General features: G+C 34.1%; 1 protein-coding gene across 1 annotated transcript in view; it reads left to right on the top strand.

Annotated features, from left to right (window-relative positions):
* DCC (DCC netrin 1 receptor) overlaps positions 1 to 17521 on the top strand; it is a 1008917-nt gene that overhangs the window by 749950 nt on the left and 241446 nt on the right. The window contains exon 12 of the mRNA XM_006919890.1: positions 4748 to 4797. Within this exon, the coding sequence (XP_006919952.1) occupies positions 4748 to 4797 (50 nt within the window). The remainder of the gene's footprint in view (positions 1 to 4747; positions 4798 to 17521) is intronic.

Here is a 17521-nt window from a genome sequence, read left to right as displayed (position 1 = left end):
TGTATTGGGGCCATAGAAAAATTGAATAAAAATAAAAATGAAACACAAATAATTTTTTTCTGAATTAATTATCCCAATGTTCTCCCTGTTATGCTGAGATTCTTATAAATATTTTTATCCTAATGAGCTGTCATCCTTATTTTAGCTCTGCTTTAATTATTTTTCTGGGAAGAAACATTGTTTTTTGTCCAAATTCCTCCACCTACTGTATTGTTGGTTTGCAACGATCCCCTTCTTCAAACCATTTGGGATTGTAGATCATCAATCTAGGCAGCCTCATATCTAGTGTAGAACATAATTAGTTTTGCCAGTTTGTTCTCAAACATCATCTCTTGAATTAGTTGACATGGATAGGTCATTAACAGATTATATGAATTAATATTTATCAGTGTCCATTTGAGCTTGCCCTATGTCCAAAAGCAAAGGGACCCAATTTCATAGGCATATGGTTCTTACTGTTACCACTAATATTTATTGAATACTTATTAGTGCAAGGCCTTGCTCTAAGCACTTTGTATTATTAACCTTTTATTCTCATAATACTATGTTTTCTCCTACTTTACAGGTGACAAAACTAAGATAGCAGACACATAAGCTAGTAAGTAAAGAGGCAGGATTCAGCATGGAAATATAGTGAGTTCCTGTCATTCTGTAATAAATGTCCCATATTAGTTTCTTCAAGAAAATAGCTTATAATTATATATGAATTTTTATAAATCATAAATTATGTACAGGACAGCATACACTCGATATGGGGAAGAATTCAAGAGACTCTATACAGAGATTCATGTACTAATGTGAGAACTTGATCTACTCTATACAATGACTCATCATCACCAGGTGTTTCAAACCAGCACATTCCACCACAGAGAGAGGAATTTCCAGACCAAACACCTGTGATTGGCCTTAATGAACCTACTGTAAATGATAAATCGCTTGACATTTTAAAGAGAAAAGCAATGAACTATGTCCTTCCCCTTCTGTCTCATGAGACAGTGAAATATTGTCATATAAGAAGATAAAGAAAAACCCAGATAAATGTGGATTCCACTCACTTCCATCAAACATCGAATCTTCTCTATTATATCTATTTACCTATGAATAATATGGAAATTGATAGTCTGAAAGAGGGAATAGCAATTGATACCTAAAAGTACTGTAGAAAATATTCTCCATTTTCTTTGCTTACTATGTAAAGCAGGAATAGCCAATGCACTATCAATGGAAAGTAAGAGAAATTTCTATTGCAAAAAAAAAAAAAAGACAAAATACATTATAACACCATTGTTATAAGTCCACCTTTGGGACTCTGTGGCTTTCAATTTCTAATACAGAAAATAATCTTGATATTTATCAAGTTGTGGTAGTTACAAAAAGAAGTGCACATATTTATCCTATCTCTTATGTATTCTTGGCTATCTGGAAATGCCATTTATAAACTTACATTAAAGTGACATTTGAGGGTTACATATCAATAAGCACAGTATCTAGAACAAAACGTGATCAATTCAACTTACCTTCTCCTTCCTTCAAAATTCAGTCACCTACCATAAATCCAGCTAGTGTTATCAAAATTATATTTTGATACTATTTAATTGGTCAGAGGTGGGTATAATATGATTAGTAAAGTGTAATCTGATGTAAATATTAAATATCATGTAAATTATAAACTAGAAACTTTTTCATGTTAAGAAATGATTTATTATTACTTACTAGTAAGAGGTTATTTCCAAACTTTGCTTTTAAAGGATTTTTTTTTCAGAAGTTTGTGATAATATATGATTTAGAGCATAACATTCTTTTTCAGTTTGTACCTATTTTAATTTTCAGTTCTTTATAAATAATTTGATATGGATTATATTATATTCTTCCTCATTGTGAGCCTATCAGTTTGTTTAGTTTTTCTAATCACACAATCATTGTGATTTCCAGCCTACTTCTAATCTTTTCTCTTTTTAAGAAAGGGGATTTAGAGATAATCTTATTAAGGCTTCTGCATTCTTCCCTTTCCTGTCAACTGGCCTGGGATGTCCAGGGGTCTGTGAAGGTAGTTCAGGGAAGTCCATTTTCGTTAGCATAGAATTTATAGGGTTGAGATGGTATGAAGGTTGCCAGATGCAGAAGATCACTTCTGATAATTTTAGCTTTAGAGAAAATGAATATCTTAATATTTTAATAATAGTAACATGGAAATGGAATATAAGAGATAAAATTAAGAATTTAGAGATGAATTTTGGGGGAAATCTGATCTATGTTAATCAAAACATACTTTTAAGAACTCCACAGAAAAGGGTATCTAAATGTCACTGAACATGTGAAATGATGTTTAACATTACTTACTAGTCCTCAGGGAAAGCAGATAAAAACTCTCCACACCTCCCAAGTGACTAAAATTAAAAAGATTGACAATACCCAATGTTGGTAAAGATATGGAACAACCAGAACTTTGCTACATTCTTAGTAGGGGTATAAATGGTTGCAATCATTTTGGAAAACTTTGCATCTATTAAAGCTTAACATGTGTGTAACCCACATAGGGGATTCCACTCCTACCAGTATTTCCACTCCTAGGTATACAGTGAAGGAAACAAGTGTAATTGTCCCCCAAAAGGCATATGCAAGAATTTTCATAGCAGATTTACTCTCATGGCCCCAAACTAAAATAGTCCAAATGTCATTCATTCATCAGTAGAATATGTAAATATTAAAAGTCATATACTGAATTATAATACTATGGAGCAATAAAAACAAAAACACAGAAACAAAAACTATTGTTACGTGCAACATGAGTGAATCTGAAGAAATAATAATGAGCAAAAAAACCCACCCTGGGAAAAAAATAACTATGATTTCATTTTTGTAAGATTAAAATCAAGCTAAACTACTCTATGGAGTTAGAACTCAGAAGAGTAGTATTGACTGAGGGGAGAATCAAGTGAGTTTTCTAGAGTACTGTACATGTTCTATATCTCAATCTCAGTACCGTTTAAATGGTAACATACCCACACACGTAACTTTGTATCAAAGTCATACTTTCAAGATTTGTGCTCTTTACTGTATCTATGGTCTAATTTAAGAAAAATAAAATTGAAAAACTTGTGACAGAAACTCTGAATATAAAAAATGATTTTATTATATCTTAACAATTTTTCTGTTAATTAATTCAAAAAATATTTTCCAAGTGTGCCTCCATGTGCTTGATACTCGTATCAACACTGAGGATGCAGCAGCAAAAGGGACAAAAATCCTGGTCCTTGTGGGAGTTATATTCTGTATTTTGTAAGAAAATTATAATGTGAACTAAAAGAAATTGATAAAGTCTATTTCCTAAATTATGAAATTTTTTGAAAGAATACCTGTAGACATAATTTATGAAAAACAAGCCTCCAGTGAGCACTTTATCACAAGCCATATTGGTACAGCCTTAATCAAGCACTAAGTCAAGAAGTAAAAAATCAAAACAAAGTGATTACAATTCCCATCGTGTCCAGAAAGGCCCAGGAGCTAATATTTAAGTAAGTAAGCATTTGTTCATTTAATCATTGAGTCAGTAAATATTAATTGAATGTCAGTTTAGGGAATATAAAGATTAATCAGGCATATATCATGCCCTTATGGTGATTATTTTTCAGAAAGTAAAATCAGAGTAGAGCATAAATAAATTCTGGGTAAAATATAAGTACCCCAGAAAAACATAGATATTGTCCTCCAAGTTCAAGTAAAAGGAGAGGAAACATGACAAAAAAATTTTTGAAAATGCTAAGAACATTTCTTTTCTATTAAAATAATCAATTTGTCATGAACAAGGATTGGTACTACTCATTTTGCAGATTAATATGTGTTAACCATTTATCGAATGCTGTTTCTATTCCTATTGTGGGACAGAAAGCTTTATTATTTTATGATTCATCCAAGACATCTAGAATAGTGCCTGACACATAACAGCCATTCAATGAATGGTTGTCTTTGAATCACTCACATAATAGAATATTTACTTTTTGACACAGTGAATATTCATTATAAGTATTATAAAGAAAACTCCATCTTTCATGAAAGAGTGGAACAATCAAAATGCAGGCAAGAGAAACAAAATTCCTAGAAAATCCACAAAGAAAAATAAACTGCTCCTTTGTTAATAGAATTGACTCACCGAATGCCATTTGGTAACCTGCATCTATGACACACAGGTTTATAACATATAGCTAAAAAAACAAACTTTTAAAGGAAGCAAACAAACAAACAAACAAAACAAACAAAAAAAGGATGTAGTTCTTTTTATTTTTTTAAGAGAGAATAAAAATTACACTAAAGGGAGTAAGCAACTCAAGTGACCATTATTAGCGTGAGATATTTTATCATAAACCCATGCAGATCCTGAAATACACAGTATCTTAAGCCTTTAAAACCACTCTAGAAAATCTCCTGTGTGTTTTTATTGGTTTCTCCAGGAAGGTTCTTGCCAGAAAGCTATAATTAAGTGTCAGCATTTGGTACCATGACAGGTGTTCTCTTGCCTAACAGTTTTGGGGGCTCCTTAGATGAATCACTAGCCCATCAAGTGAGGAAAAAAAATAGACAAATGCAGATATTTTTCATCTCCAGGAAACTTAAAAGTGCCACCTGACTCAACTGACATAATTATCATTATGAATTGTGAAAAGAACGTACTTTCTCTTTTCAAAGAGTGTTGTAGTTCCTCTTCCATGACTTTGGCGCTAACCTTCTTACCTTGTTTCATTCCTTTCAGTGCCAAGTGCCCCACCTCAGAATGTCTCCCTGGAAGTGGTTAATTCTAGGGTAAGTTGTTGAAATGCTCACTATTTTCTTACTTGTACACATAGAACTTTTGCTCACCCACCCACTGTGTGGGGAGAACAGTGGCTCTCACGGGAAGAAATGTTCCAGAACATTGAAGTGAGTGACATTGATCCCACCATACTTGAATTAACTAAAAGAAAGAAAGACTTCTTTACTTTATGACACTTGATTTTATAGATGTTACAACGATTAAAGGCTATTCCATCAGGGGAAAAAAAGATGTCTATTTACATATACTTAACAGTATGGGACATAATATGCCATATGGAACAAATGAATATAGAAATGAATAATAAAACAGTTGAAAGAGGTAGAATAGAGACTTTGTTTCCTGAGAGATTAATTAGAATTCAATATTTCATCATCATCCCTATCCTTCCCTTATAAATACAGACATCGAAGGCCATTCTTGAGGTCCAATTAGTTTATATCTATGAAGCAATATTACTCAGTGGTTAATGTTTTTCTGGCCTGGAAAATTGATACAATTTTCAAAAAGGCTTATGTTAGGCTAGATATAGGTGAAGATAAGGAACTTAATGCCAGAAATCAGAAGCCCAAACCATATGCTAACCTGAAGCAAACAAGGATTGGTCTGGCTTGACTCTGTCCGATCATCTGGTTGCGTGCACTCAGGGAAATCATTTCACTATCCCTGGGCTTCAGCGGGAGGTGAGGTGAGGGCTTAGGAATTGACCTAACTGGTCTCTAGTCTCTGGGAGACAGCAGAGAAATTTTACGGGTCTTAGAGACTCATACCAACTCATACTCTGGCTTTTAATCGTAGCTTTCCATTTTAACACTATATGTGATCTTAGAAAAGTTTCCAACCACATCAAACCTCATTTTCTATATTCATATAGTGTGACTATTAATGCCTTCCCTATCGATTTATCATGAAGACGTAGTAATATAACATGTGCATTGGACCTAACTTAGTGTCGAGCTGTTACTTCACTCAATGTTCAAATCTTTGCCACATGTTGCTAGCTTTGATTGGATTTGCCTCTGTCATATGAATTTATCCTTTGGAGCTAGTGCAATGTCTCTATAATTGTTAGCCTTTTATATTTTTAGATATTATATTGGATAAGAAGTAGTAAAACAAACTTAAAATTAGAACGAAGAAAAATAAGTGAACTTAGGGAGAAAAAAATAAGCAAAGGAAAATAACCAGAAATAAAACATTACCCTAAAAAAGATGTTATTTGCAGCAACATTAAATATTTTACAGATGCGCTGCTCGAATTAAGAGATCGTCAAGTTAAAGTCAAATAATGTTTACAATTATTGTAGGTCATTAACGAATTAAATTTGGAAAGCTTATTGTAGTTTCTCTTGTTTTAATGAATCATTTTCTATTAGCATTTCCATCCACTTCACATCTTTCTTCCAAGACAAAACAGAAATTAACATAAGCTCTTTTCTGTTTGTTCCTATCCCTTAAAAATCTGCTCAACAAAGGGTGAATGTTTTCTTCCAAGGTGTGAATAAGGCATTATTGAATGGCCCTGGATGCTGTCTGTATTTGAATATGGATTTATTACTTTCCTGAAGAGGGAATTCCTGTATTGCAAAATCAACTTTTCAACTGACATATATATACGTATACAAATATCACAGCCTATACTCTTCTATAATATGCAATACTTGCAGCAACTAAACGCAGACATGCCTTCTATCCTCTTGTAATTTTCTCTGGAACACTGCATTGCTAGAAAATTGAACTCGTTCATTAGCTTTTCAGAATGAATACAGTAGTGTGGGTTCTGGAAAACTTCTTTCTCTCCCCCAGCTTTGTTATCTTATTTCCTAGCTTTTAAGGAATTATAAATTATAAATTATTTTCTTGGTTTGTTACTTAAAGGAAAGAAACTGCATGATAAACACACTGTTTTATCATTCCCAATATGTCGATGCAGAGATATTGACTGATAAGACTAGTCTTCTTTTGTTTGAAACAAAAGCCCTCAAATATACTAATATTTACCACTGACTAATATCATTTGAGGAACAAAATTTATTTAAAAAGAAACATTATGGTTGAATAAGTATTGTATTCTTTAAGACTAACAGAATTATGACTTTTATGTTATTCTTCTTACTTGGGATTTTTATTTATTTGGTAGGAACAGTTATGTTTTAAAACATTATTCTATATCATAGCTACAGTTATAAAATGTAATCGATCATTTATTGACAATCAATGAGGAAATTTGGTGGTGTTAATATTTTTGCACACAGATGGCTAGGATATCTGTATGTAAAATGGGAAAGTCACATTTATAGGTACTTAGCAGGGTTATGGCCACCTGTAAGCCAGTTGGACTGAGAAACCATGATCCAGGGTATGTAAACAGAGAGGTCCCTATATACACGTAGATAAAAGAAGCAAAGGAAATTCTGTTACTCTTACTATTAAAAACCCAGTATAGTAGCTTACCTTTATAAAGCTGTAATCACAGAAAAGACTAGAGTCCATTTCTGCAGGGTAAATGTGAACACAAATTTTGTTTTGAAGGAATGCCTTGAACTACAAATACTCATTTCAGGTAATGATAGGTCACATGAGATGGTTATTTTTTGTACTAAAATTTTGTTTATAAGAAATATCTTTCCAAAAAAAGAAAAATAATACTTTACAGTATGGACTTTAAAATGTGACTTTTATTGGGAAACCTTTTTATAAGGATAATTTACTTAAGATTTACTTTGAAATTCAGTTATTATTTGAAGACATAGATAATATAACTTAATTAGTTGGCTAGCATATAAAGCACAGGTTTATGGAATGCAAAGAACTTATTAAGTTTGCATTTTATTATTTTCCTCTGTTCCAATGCAAAAGCTCTGAGAACAAGACCATTTAGAGTATGCCGAGACTCAAGATGCTGGGGCTATTTTACTAGCTCTTTGAGATTTTGGAAAGTCACTGTGCCTCAGTTGCATTTATTCATTAAACATGTATTGTGTGCTTATTATATGTCTACTATGTATACAGATAGACTTTATGTATGTATACACTATGTAACGCTAGGAACTATATAGCTACTACATATCTATATCTGTATCTCTATATATCTATTTCTATACCTCTATTATCTATAGCTAGCTAACTAGCTATATCTATCTATCATCTATCTATCTATCTGTCTATCTAGCTATCTATCATTTATCATCTATCATCTATCATCTGTCTATCTATGTGTAATGCTAGGGACATGACCCAGTCTTTGCCTTCATGGAGCTCATAGCTTAGTAGGAAACATGTGAAGAATAGTTCACTTTTTATCTAACTACATCTAACCTGTTGCAACTTTTCAAAGTTGATATATATCCTCGCTGATAAAATGAGCATTGGAGAGATAATTTCTGAAGTCTCTTGTGGCTCTAAATACCTATGACTGTATTTCTACTTATTATACCTTCTCTCAGTCATTTCACCTTTATAGAATTAGAGAAAATGGCACAAGTATATTATTTAAAATACACAGGGCTTAACTCACAAGTTCAGATATATATCAGCTGAGAACTATAGTATAATAGTAGGAAATGGAATAAGAAAAATACAAGACCCGGTATACCAGCAGGCATAGATCATTGTGTAGGTTTAGAGTTTTTAAATGCAGAATATTGGATTCTTCTCTTTATATCACTGCTCACCTCTCTATTGTTGAAATTCTTATCCTGGTTTGCCAGATGCAACTATGTAGATGTCATTTTTTTAAATTCCTAAAGACTGGTACCCAGTTAGTCATTCACAGTTTAATAGTGTGTGTGATGCCTTCATTGTAACAGTAGAAAATGTGACTCATCTTCCTACATCTTAAAGCATCTCCCCGATGTTTTGGTATAATTTGGCATGCCTCTTAAATAACTTGAAAATTAGTTTCATGATCATACAATTCCCTTTACCCAGAAACTACCCAAAAGAAGAACTAAAATAGCAACTTTCAACTCCAGAAAACAAACAAACTGATCATTTTGACCCCGTATATTTTAACACACGCACACACACACACACATTTTTAAACAATACAGAGAGAATGAATTTAAATGTCATATCATTGGGTAACCTCAGAGGGGCACGCTTCTTAAGATGTGATGTTTACAGGATGGGTTTTGACTGAGGTCTCTTACCGCTTGTCATTTGGGCTAGTGATAATGCACTTATTTTTTTTCTCTCTGAATCATCTTAAATCTTTCATAAAATACACTGTGGCCTCTAAGATTTTTGGAGCCAGGCTCTGAGACCTCCCCTCACAAACGTGGTGGATTCTGAAATGGATTTAATGCAGAGAAATAAGACACATAGGAGACCTTACATGATTGATTCCATTTAAAAATAAATTAGAAACTGAAATTTGCTTACTGATACACAATTTAAGTACGATAATATTTATACTCACAAACACTGGTATTTGTACTCAATCATAATATGCTGAGCATTTCTGCTTGAATGTAACGTCTGGTCCAAGTTATCCATCAAGTCAATTCAAGTAGATGTAGATCTCTTGTATTTATTATATTGATCCCTTTATTGATTCATTACGTGACTATTCTTTGGGCATAACTAATGACCAGGGAATTATGATTGAAACAGTTTGGGGAAGGGCATGAGGAATGGAGCATAATTATAAGGAAGGCAATGTTTCCTGGTAGTTCTTACAGTGCAGTCTTTCTTTTTTGATCAGGAATTTGTAGAATAGACTGGATATAAATTTTTATATTATATTATTACATATAATAATTCCTGAGACGCTCTCAAAAATAAAACTGTGTTTGGTCTATAATTAAGATAAACCCATCTCCAGATGTATGCTACCCTGTACTTATATTTAAAAAAATAGATACTTTTTTATTGTGGCTAAATATAGATAACATAAAATTTACCAATTTAATCATTTTAAATGTACAGTTCAGTGACATAAGTGTATCGACATTGTTGTGTGACACTCACCACCATCCATCTCTGGAACTTTTTATCTTCTGAAACTGAAACTCTGTGTCCATCAATCATTGACACCCCATTCCTTCCATTCTTCCCTGCTCTGGCAACTACCATTCTACTGCCTGTACGCTGACTTGCCTTATAAAAGAGTGAAGAAGCCAGTTTTCATGGGAAGATGTTTGATTGCCTTTTCTCTTTTTCTTACTAGAGAAATGAAACACTTTTAAAGTTTTAGATCTTCACTCTCACAGAGAAACGAAGGATACAATGAATCATAGTGGTCAAGAATATAGGCAGATGCTTTAATTGGCTAGGAAGAAACACCTCACCTCGTATTACTGATAGTGCTTTCAGAATACTTCTGTTCCAAGTTCTCACATTTATGAATTTTTTTTTAAATCTATGGATTAAGTCAACTGTCGTAGTTAACAACAAGGAAGCAGAACTATATGCCTAGGATTGTTCTGGAGTAACTCTGGGAACACAGTTTTGGCCATCAGCATCAGTTTCTTGTCCCATCACAATTTAGACTGGCACTCCTAACCAGTGAATAAACCGATCTTTTGATTTTTTTGAAGTTTCAATAAGTCAAGAGTTTCCAACTTTTTTTTTTTAAATGAAAACACAATGAATGGATAAACTGTGAATGGGAAAGATATCAAGATAGTGAAAAATGTTGGATAACCAATTTTTAAATAATGTAAAAGCATCATGCCAATTTAAATGCATTTGTAAATAAGTCAAATGACAATACTCGGAAAATTCGAAACATATCTTTGTATCACGCTATCACTCATTTTCTTAAAGGTGTTCTCCCTAAACTCTGTCCCCAAGACTACTTGCTTCATGGTATTTTCCCAAGCAATGAAGTTTAAAAAATTGTGAGAAATAAAGTCTCCAATTAGAGATACCAAAGGCTGTGAGAAATAATTGATTTAAGTCTGCTTTATCTAAATTATTTTTTTCTGCAAAAATCTTCTATACTAAATACTACCTTCAAAAATTTTTCAAAGTTATTTATCTTAATGCCGTCACATACATTCCAAAAAAGAATGAAGTACTCCGTAAGCTGAGCAACATTGCCTCCCCCAAAAGTATAATCTTACCTAAGTTAATTTAGAACAAATATATAAATCGAGTTAAGTAAATAAAAAGAGGAGAGAAGATGAAGAAAAATTAAATTTGTGAAAGCTGGAAGTGAATATAGAAACAGTCTTTAAAATGCCTATAGCTATAGAATAAGGCTTTGGAACTGGATCTGGCATCTATTACAGGGTCTGAATAAGTTGCAGACATGATTCAATCTCCAGGTTAAAATAAACTTTTTATAATGTCAACAGGATTTTTGAAAAACTCACTTTTTAGAATGTTCTCATCTTCATATGCCAAATACTTAAATACGTTATTCTTGCTATTTTGTGTGTTGAGGTTATTGTTCTTTGCTCTTTCCAAATTTTTTATAGTCACCGGCATTTGGTATATCCACACAAAATATTTTGACAAAGAGACTGAAATATGTGATAGAACACCATTCTCTTTCGACCTCTGTTCTCACTTTAATATCACCTTGTAATTTGTACTTCATCATACACATTTCTAATGGCTTCATTTTTGGTTGGCTCCGAAGGCAAAGCTCACTTTAGCCTTTCCATGAAGTTTAATGAGATTTCCCTCGAGTCATACATTTTTGAAAAGTGGGAGGTTTAATAATGGGCTTAAATTAAATGAATCTAGGTCTAGTGATAAGGTCTCTAATTTTAATTTAGTTCATCGAAGTTTCTCTTATAGTTAGAATGATTGATTAGTTGGAAGACATGAACAGGTTCAGTTCTGCCAGTATAAAAGCAGTTGCTACCTATGATTTGATTTTAGAGATGTTGAAACATTCACTCATATTCCAAAAAACGTGTAATTCACTAACGTAGCTTAAAATATTATTTCTATTAGAAAACAGCTGTTAAAATACAGACACTTCATCCGAAAGCTTTAAGACATTCGCATAGGTTATTATAATTACCATTCTTGGCACATATTTAAAAAGTACTTAATTATGATAATAATAATGGTAGTAACTAACTTTTTCATCAGGTATTTTGTGCCTGGCACTATGCAAAGCAATTAAATCAATGGTTTATTTATGTCTTATAACAACCTCATAAGTATTATTCATTAAACTAATTACTGGAATACTAACTCTGAGCTGTGCTTATGTCTGGAGAAGTTTTATGAAGTCCGTCAAATATCCTTTTTTCCTAGATCTTAGTTACATTCAAGTACCAGGAAATAGACTAGTAGACGAATAAAGAAATGAACAAGTAACACAAGAGAATGGTAAATTCTCTGAAGAAAATTAACACAGTAACGTGATAGTGAAGGACCTGATTTAAATCAGACTATCAACGAAAGGCCTTCTGAGGAGAAGATGCGTGAGCTGAGCCGGGAATAAGGGAAAGGGCTGGCTGTCTCCACACTCAGAGCAAGTCGTTCTCAGTAAAGCTCGTAACTAGTGCAAGAGCCTTGAGAAGAGAACTGTCTGTGCATGGTTGTAAACACGAAATAACAACGATACAAGTGGATCACAGAGCGCCGGGTCAGGGCGAGATCATGCGGGGCTTTATGGGACACGGTAAAATTGGAATTCTATTCTGTGGATGATGAGAATGGTTCTAAAAAGGGAATGATCTCATTCAACTTTTTAAAAGATCAAATTGACTGCTCTGAGGAAAATTATTAGTGATGGGGCAGAGTGGAAGCAGAGAGATCAATTAGGAGACAATTGAGTGGTCCGTATGAGATTATTTTAGCTGGAACTGGGAGTCAGAGCAGATGGAGAGAAAAGTAGGGAAATTTATGATGTGTGTTGGCTCTAGAGCCAATAAGATTAGCTAATGGATTGGACATAAAGGGCAAGGAAAAGAGAAGAATCAAGGATAAATATATTTTTTGACTACAAAATGAGTGCATTGTCGAGTTGTTTAATGAGCTGAAGATGAATAGAGAAAAAATTGGTTTAAAGGGAACAATCAATTATTTTTACATTTTGAATTTAAGATAACTATTAGACATGCCATTAGGGATGCCAGTCATATAGACAATCTAGTATATGAGACTAGAAGTCTGAGGACTGGTCACATCACAGGTATACATTTAGAGTCACTGTCATATCAGTGACACCCGGGGAGAGAACATAATTAGAAAAAAATGGCTAAATCTTGCGATGCTTCACATTTAGGAGATGCAAGAATGATGGGAGAAAACAAAGATGTGTTGTCACAGAAGCCCAGGGGGAAGAGTGTTTCCAAAAGGTGGGTGCTGCTAACTATGTCATGCTGATGAAAGACATAGTCATATAATGACAGCAAAGTGACCTCTGTAGGAGGGGACATGAAAATAGAGACTTGAAGGACTGCTCTGAGTGACTTCAGATGATGATTTTGAGAAGTTTTCGAGCAAAGAAATGGATAGTAACTGTATGTAGGGTTGGTAGGCTTGAGGGAGATTTTATTGTTTGTTTGTTTGTTATTGTTTCTTTTTTGAACAAGAGTGGTACTATAACTTTTGGAGTATTTACTAAATAATTGATACAGGGAAGCATCAGTGATACAGAAGAGAAAGTGTAAAATGGCAGGAGTACAATCTTTTGAGTAAGCAAGAAGGTAGAAGATCCAGCATTAAGTGGAGAGGAATAGATACATCAACATCTTGGTAAGGTGTGCCAAGGCAGAGAGAGTGGGTGTGGATGCAGTATGTCAGTCACTTTGGGTCTAGGAAGATGGGAAGTATGAGAAATGGTCATCAGCAGATTGTGAAGTCTTGGAGGAGCCAGTAGTGGGGATTTCAAGACAGGGGGGAAAGGTGAGAAATAGTTTTTTTCAGATTGTAGGAAAGAGATCATAATATATTATGAAATTATGATTGCTAAGCAGTGTGGACTGACCATTCAAGATTCGTCGTCATGAATTTAAAGTGAAATTAGCCAAGACAGTTTTCTCCCCATGATTGGTTGCTTGACTGCTGGCCTAACGTAGGCAGGTAGTTGGCTTTTATTCTGTTTCGTGTTTGCCAGAGAAGGGGTGGAGCGAGTTAAGATGTTTTGCAAGGGAGTGATTAAAAAGAAGGTCGGTCCGTGGAATCTGAACTGTCTAAGGAAGAAAAAGAGGGCACAGGGGTGAGGGATGATACATAAGTGAAAAAGTGATAAGGTCAGTAGATTGTATAAATTATCCCCATTTTACCAAAAAGAACCCTGAGGCTTAGAGAGACTCGGTAATGTACCCCACAGGGCCACACAGGGACAAAGTGGGAGGACTGGGATTGGATGCCAAGCGAGGCTTTTCGGTCACTTGGCCACACTGCTGCCTACATCTAGGGCCTTATGAGGGAAGGGAAATAAATAATCCAAAATAAGCTTCCTCTTTAGGTGGTTTAATTTCTCAATAAAATTAGTTTCCAGGCAGAAAGTAAGGTCTAGACCAGAAGATAGGAGAGGGGTTCATTTATCCAGTGGACATCAAAACTGTGTGGAAAGCATAGGAAGAGAGAGGGGTGTAGATGCTGAGAAAGGAGAGCTAAGAAGGAGATTAAAAACACACACACATTGACTTGACTTCTTAGATTTTTCTCGAGTGAATCTATGTGTAAGATTCTGTCCCTCACAACTATGTTTTTTCTTCCTGATTAACCTGAAACACATCAGAGGAGGTGTAGTTTAAGTAAGCAAACCTGAAACATCACTCAGTTCCAAGTTCTAGAATATATTTGTTATTAAAAGTTTGAAGGGAAAATATTGAGGTCATGGAGAAGAACATTACCTCAGCCCTCAAGGTTTGTTGGCAATAAAATAAAACCTCTAATAATTTTGGCAGCTGTTATGTGGAACCATTAGAAAATGTATGTTAGATTCAGAGAAAATGCAAATCAGAACACCAGGCATATATTTTATTAGCAAACATTATTAATTCAAATAGTAAAACTAAACCATAAATGGGCATAAATTAGATAAAAAGTATACAGCAAATGTTGCCAGGTAATTATGCAATGTTCTAAATAAGAGTATTATTTTAAGATATAGCTGCTTTAGCAACCAAACTAAGTCTAACATATCATCCTCTGAACTCATGTTAGTTTAATCTCATTAAAATGCCCACTAACATTATGTAATCCGAATATATATTCTCGAACACACTCAACATTGAAATCTATTTATTTCATTTATTATGTTGCTCTTTCACATAGAAAAAGATAGTCTTTATTAATCTTACAAAGCTGTTCAAAACGTCACTTGGTCCACTAGAAAACGCTCTCTGTGAAATTGACAGAATCTAAGAGCCTCATCTTCGTGTTTCCTGAACATTTTGTGGAAAGTAATCTACATTTGGAATACAAATGGGTTTTTCAAATACATCAGAAAGCACGTAATAGTAGGTTAAAAGGTATTGAAGAGCAATTTAATATTTTCAGAAAATTAACTTAAGGTCATATTACATAAATAATTTTAATGGAACAGGGAGAGAGATTACTGGTGTCTTCTACAAGTAACTCTGTTCCATTTTCTTTCTTTCTTTTTTTGCAGTAACTCAAGTTCCTCCTACCTAAACATTTCTCATTTTTCAGAGAAATCTGTTTGACAGAGCATTTTGTATTTTAGCTGAGAGGCAGTAGCTATTAAATAGATAGTTGTCTGTTTTAGTTTTACATGGATAAAGTTGAAGAGACACACAAAAGGGATTTATATGTGAATAAATGCCTCATACTGACTTTAAATAGAAGTCATTTTTAGAAAAAAAATATAAAGCCAACTGTAACTTTGTATCTTTTATGCACAGATGAATCTAGATGTTGCAAAGAATATATATGTCTGTGTCCATGGCTGTAATATCAACATGTATTTCTTCAAAGATGTCTATATTTCAGTATTTCCAGTTGAGTTTTCTTTTTGGTACTTACAAAAAAAGAAAAAAAATATTTCTGTTTCATTTCGATACTAGTGTACATAATTCTCTTGATGAAATCAAATGTAATGGCACTTGAAGGAAACATCGTTAGCTTAAAAAAATACCCAAATGCTCTCTTTAATGTGGAAGTTTCATTAGAGAAAAGACAATGAAGAATTTAAAGATTATTTCTATTATGATCTTGGGTTCTTTCATGTGTTTTCTCATTTGTTTGTTTAATTATAATATTCGTTGAATATATAACATGTGGCAGATACTCGCTAAACTCTTCAGCTCTGCCAATTTGTTAGGAAGCCTCCCTCCTTGCTTCTCTGTCAGAAAAACTCGACACCTCCCTGAACAGCATCAGTGAATGTGAAATTCTGACAAATGTGACAACACCCGAGATTAAATAGAGTTTCTACTCTTACAGAAGAAATAAACTTTCCTACCTTTTATAAAGAGAGCAGATACTTGCCCCTTGCCTATTGTTTAGGGCTGGTTAGGACATTTTTTTTTTTTAAATTATACTGGCCTTGGCATAGTCAAAGATGTTCTGGTTTTATGAGACATCAAGTCTCCGAAGCTGGACCTCTACTATAGGCGGAATTGAATCTGCTCATTGTCCTGGAGCTGAAGCTGAGTGTGGCTGCATCAGCACTCAGGCTACCAACGCAGGCTTGGAGGAAAGAGAAGTCGAAGGCCCAGAGTTGAACTTTAAGGACCATTAAAATCCCTTAAGCCACTAATTTGTTTAAAATGTAACCCCAACCTGCCCCCCCGACCCCAGCCCACCACCATTACCATCACACACACTTCTGATTCAGCAGGTCTCCTGTCCAGGAAACATGTTTTCAAATAGCAGCCCAAATCATATAGATGAGGATTGTCTACAGATTTCACTATAATAAAATCTAATTAGATCAGTGGTTTTCAAACTTTTTAATACGATAAAATCCATTTATATAATCAATTTCATATGACATCTTGGTATAACATGCAAAGGCAAAGTTATGCAAAAGACGAGGTGCTGTCCTTGATCTCTGGGATGCAGGCAGTGATAGGCTGGAGCCAGCTTATACTGGCTAGCAAGAGTGGTTCTTCATTTTTCAGGGAATTTTGGGAGCCCATCATTAAACACAATCATCATTAAAAATTAGATTAAGTAAAATTACAATTAAATAAATCATATTTCAAAGAGGTATTATTTTAAACCTATCATTTTCTCATTATTTTACTACATTTTCCTATTATCTGTGCCTTCGGGTTATTTACATCCTATTTGTACGGTGGAAATTCCGTACAGTGGGATGCTCGTGTTCTCTCTTCTCAACTCCGCTTGCAGATGTCCCATTGGCAGCTTGAGATTGCCCATGTTGGGTGTATGTACACCACAGAACTTAACCGTTGCTACCAGTCAAGGCTTTTTCTCCCAGAAAGCTGGTTAACGTTTATCAGCGTACTACTAGACTAGTGTGAGTACTGGGAGTGCCAGTTTCTTAGCCTCTTCTTCAGATCCTTCAGTGGACCCTGAGGCACCTTAGGAAAACAAAACATGAACAAATTTAAAAAGCTGACCTAATTATACTATGTCCATGAACATGAAGAGGTAAAAAGTTAGGAAGAAAGAATCAAGAGGACGATCAAGTCCTTTACCGTAAACACATACATTTTATAAGTCTGGTCTTATTCATAATCTAGGGAAAACAGCACAAGGGTAGATCCAAATAATGATTCTGCTACCTGGTGTCTTTTTGTTCTCAGTCTCCGTTACATGATAATAATTAGTAAGGTGAAGAGAGGAGATTTTATATATATA

Source organism: Pteropus alecto, unplaced genomic scaffold (genome assembly GCF_000325575.1).
Source record: "Pteropus alecto unplaced genomic scaffold, ASM32557v1 scaffold146, whole genome shotgun sequence".
Classification (NCBI taxonomy): Eukaryota; Metazoa; Chordata; class Mammalia; order Chiroptera; family Pteropodidae; genus Pteropus; species Pteropus alecto.
Note: the sequence above shows the minus strand (reverse complement) of the source record. Positions and strands in the feature narration are given on the sequence as shown.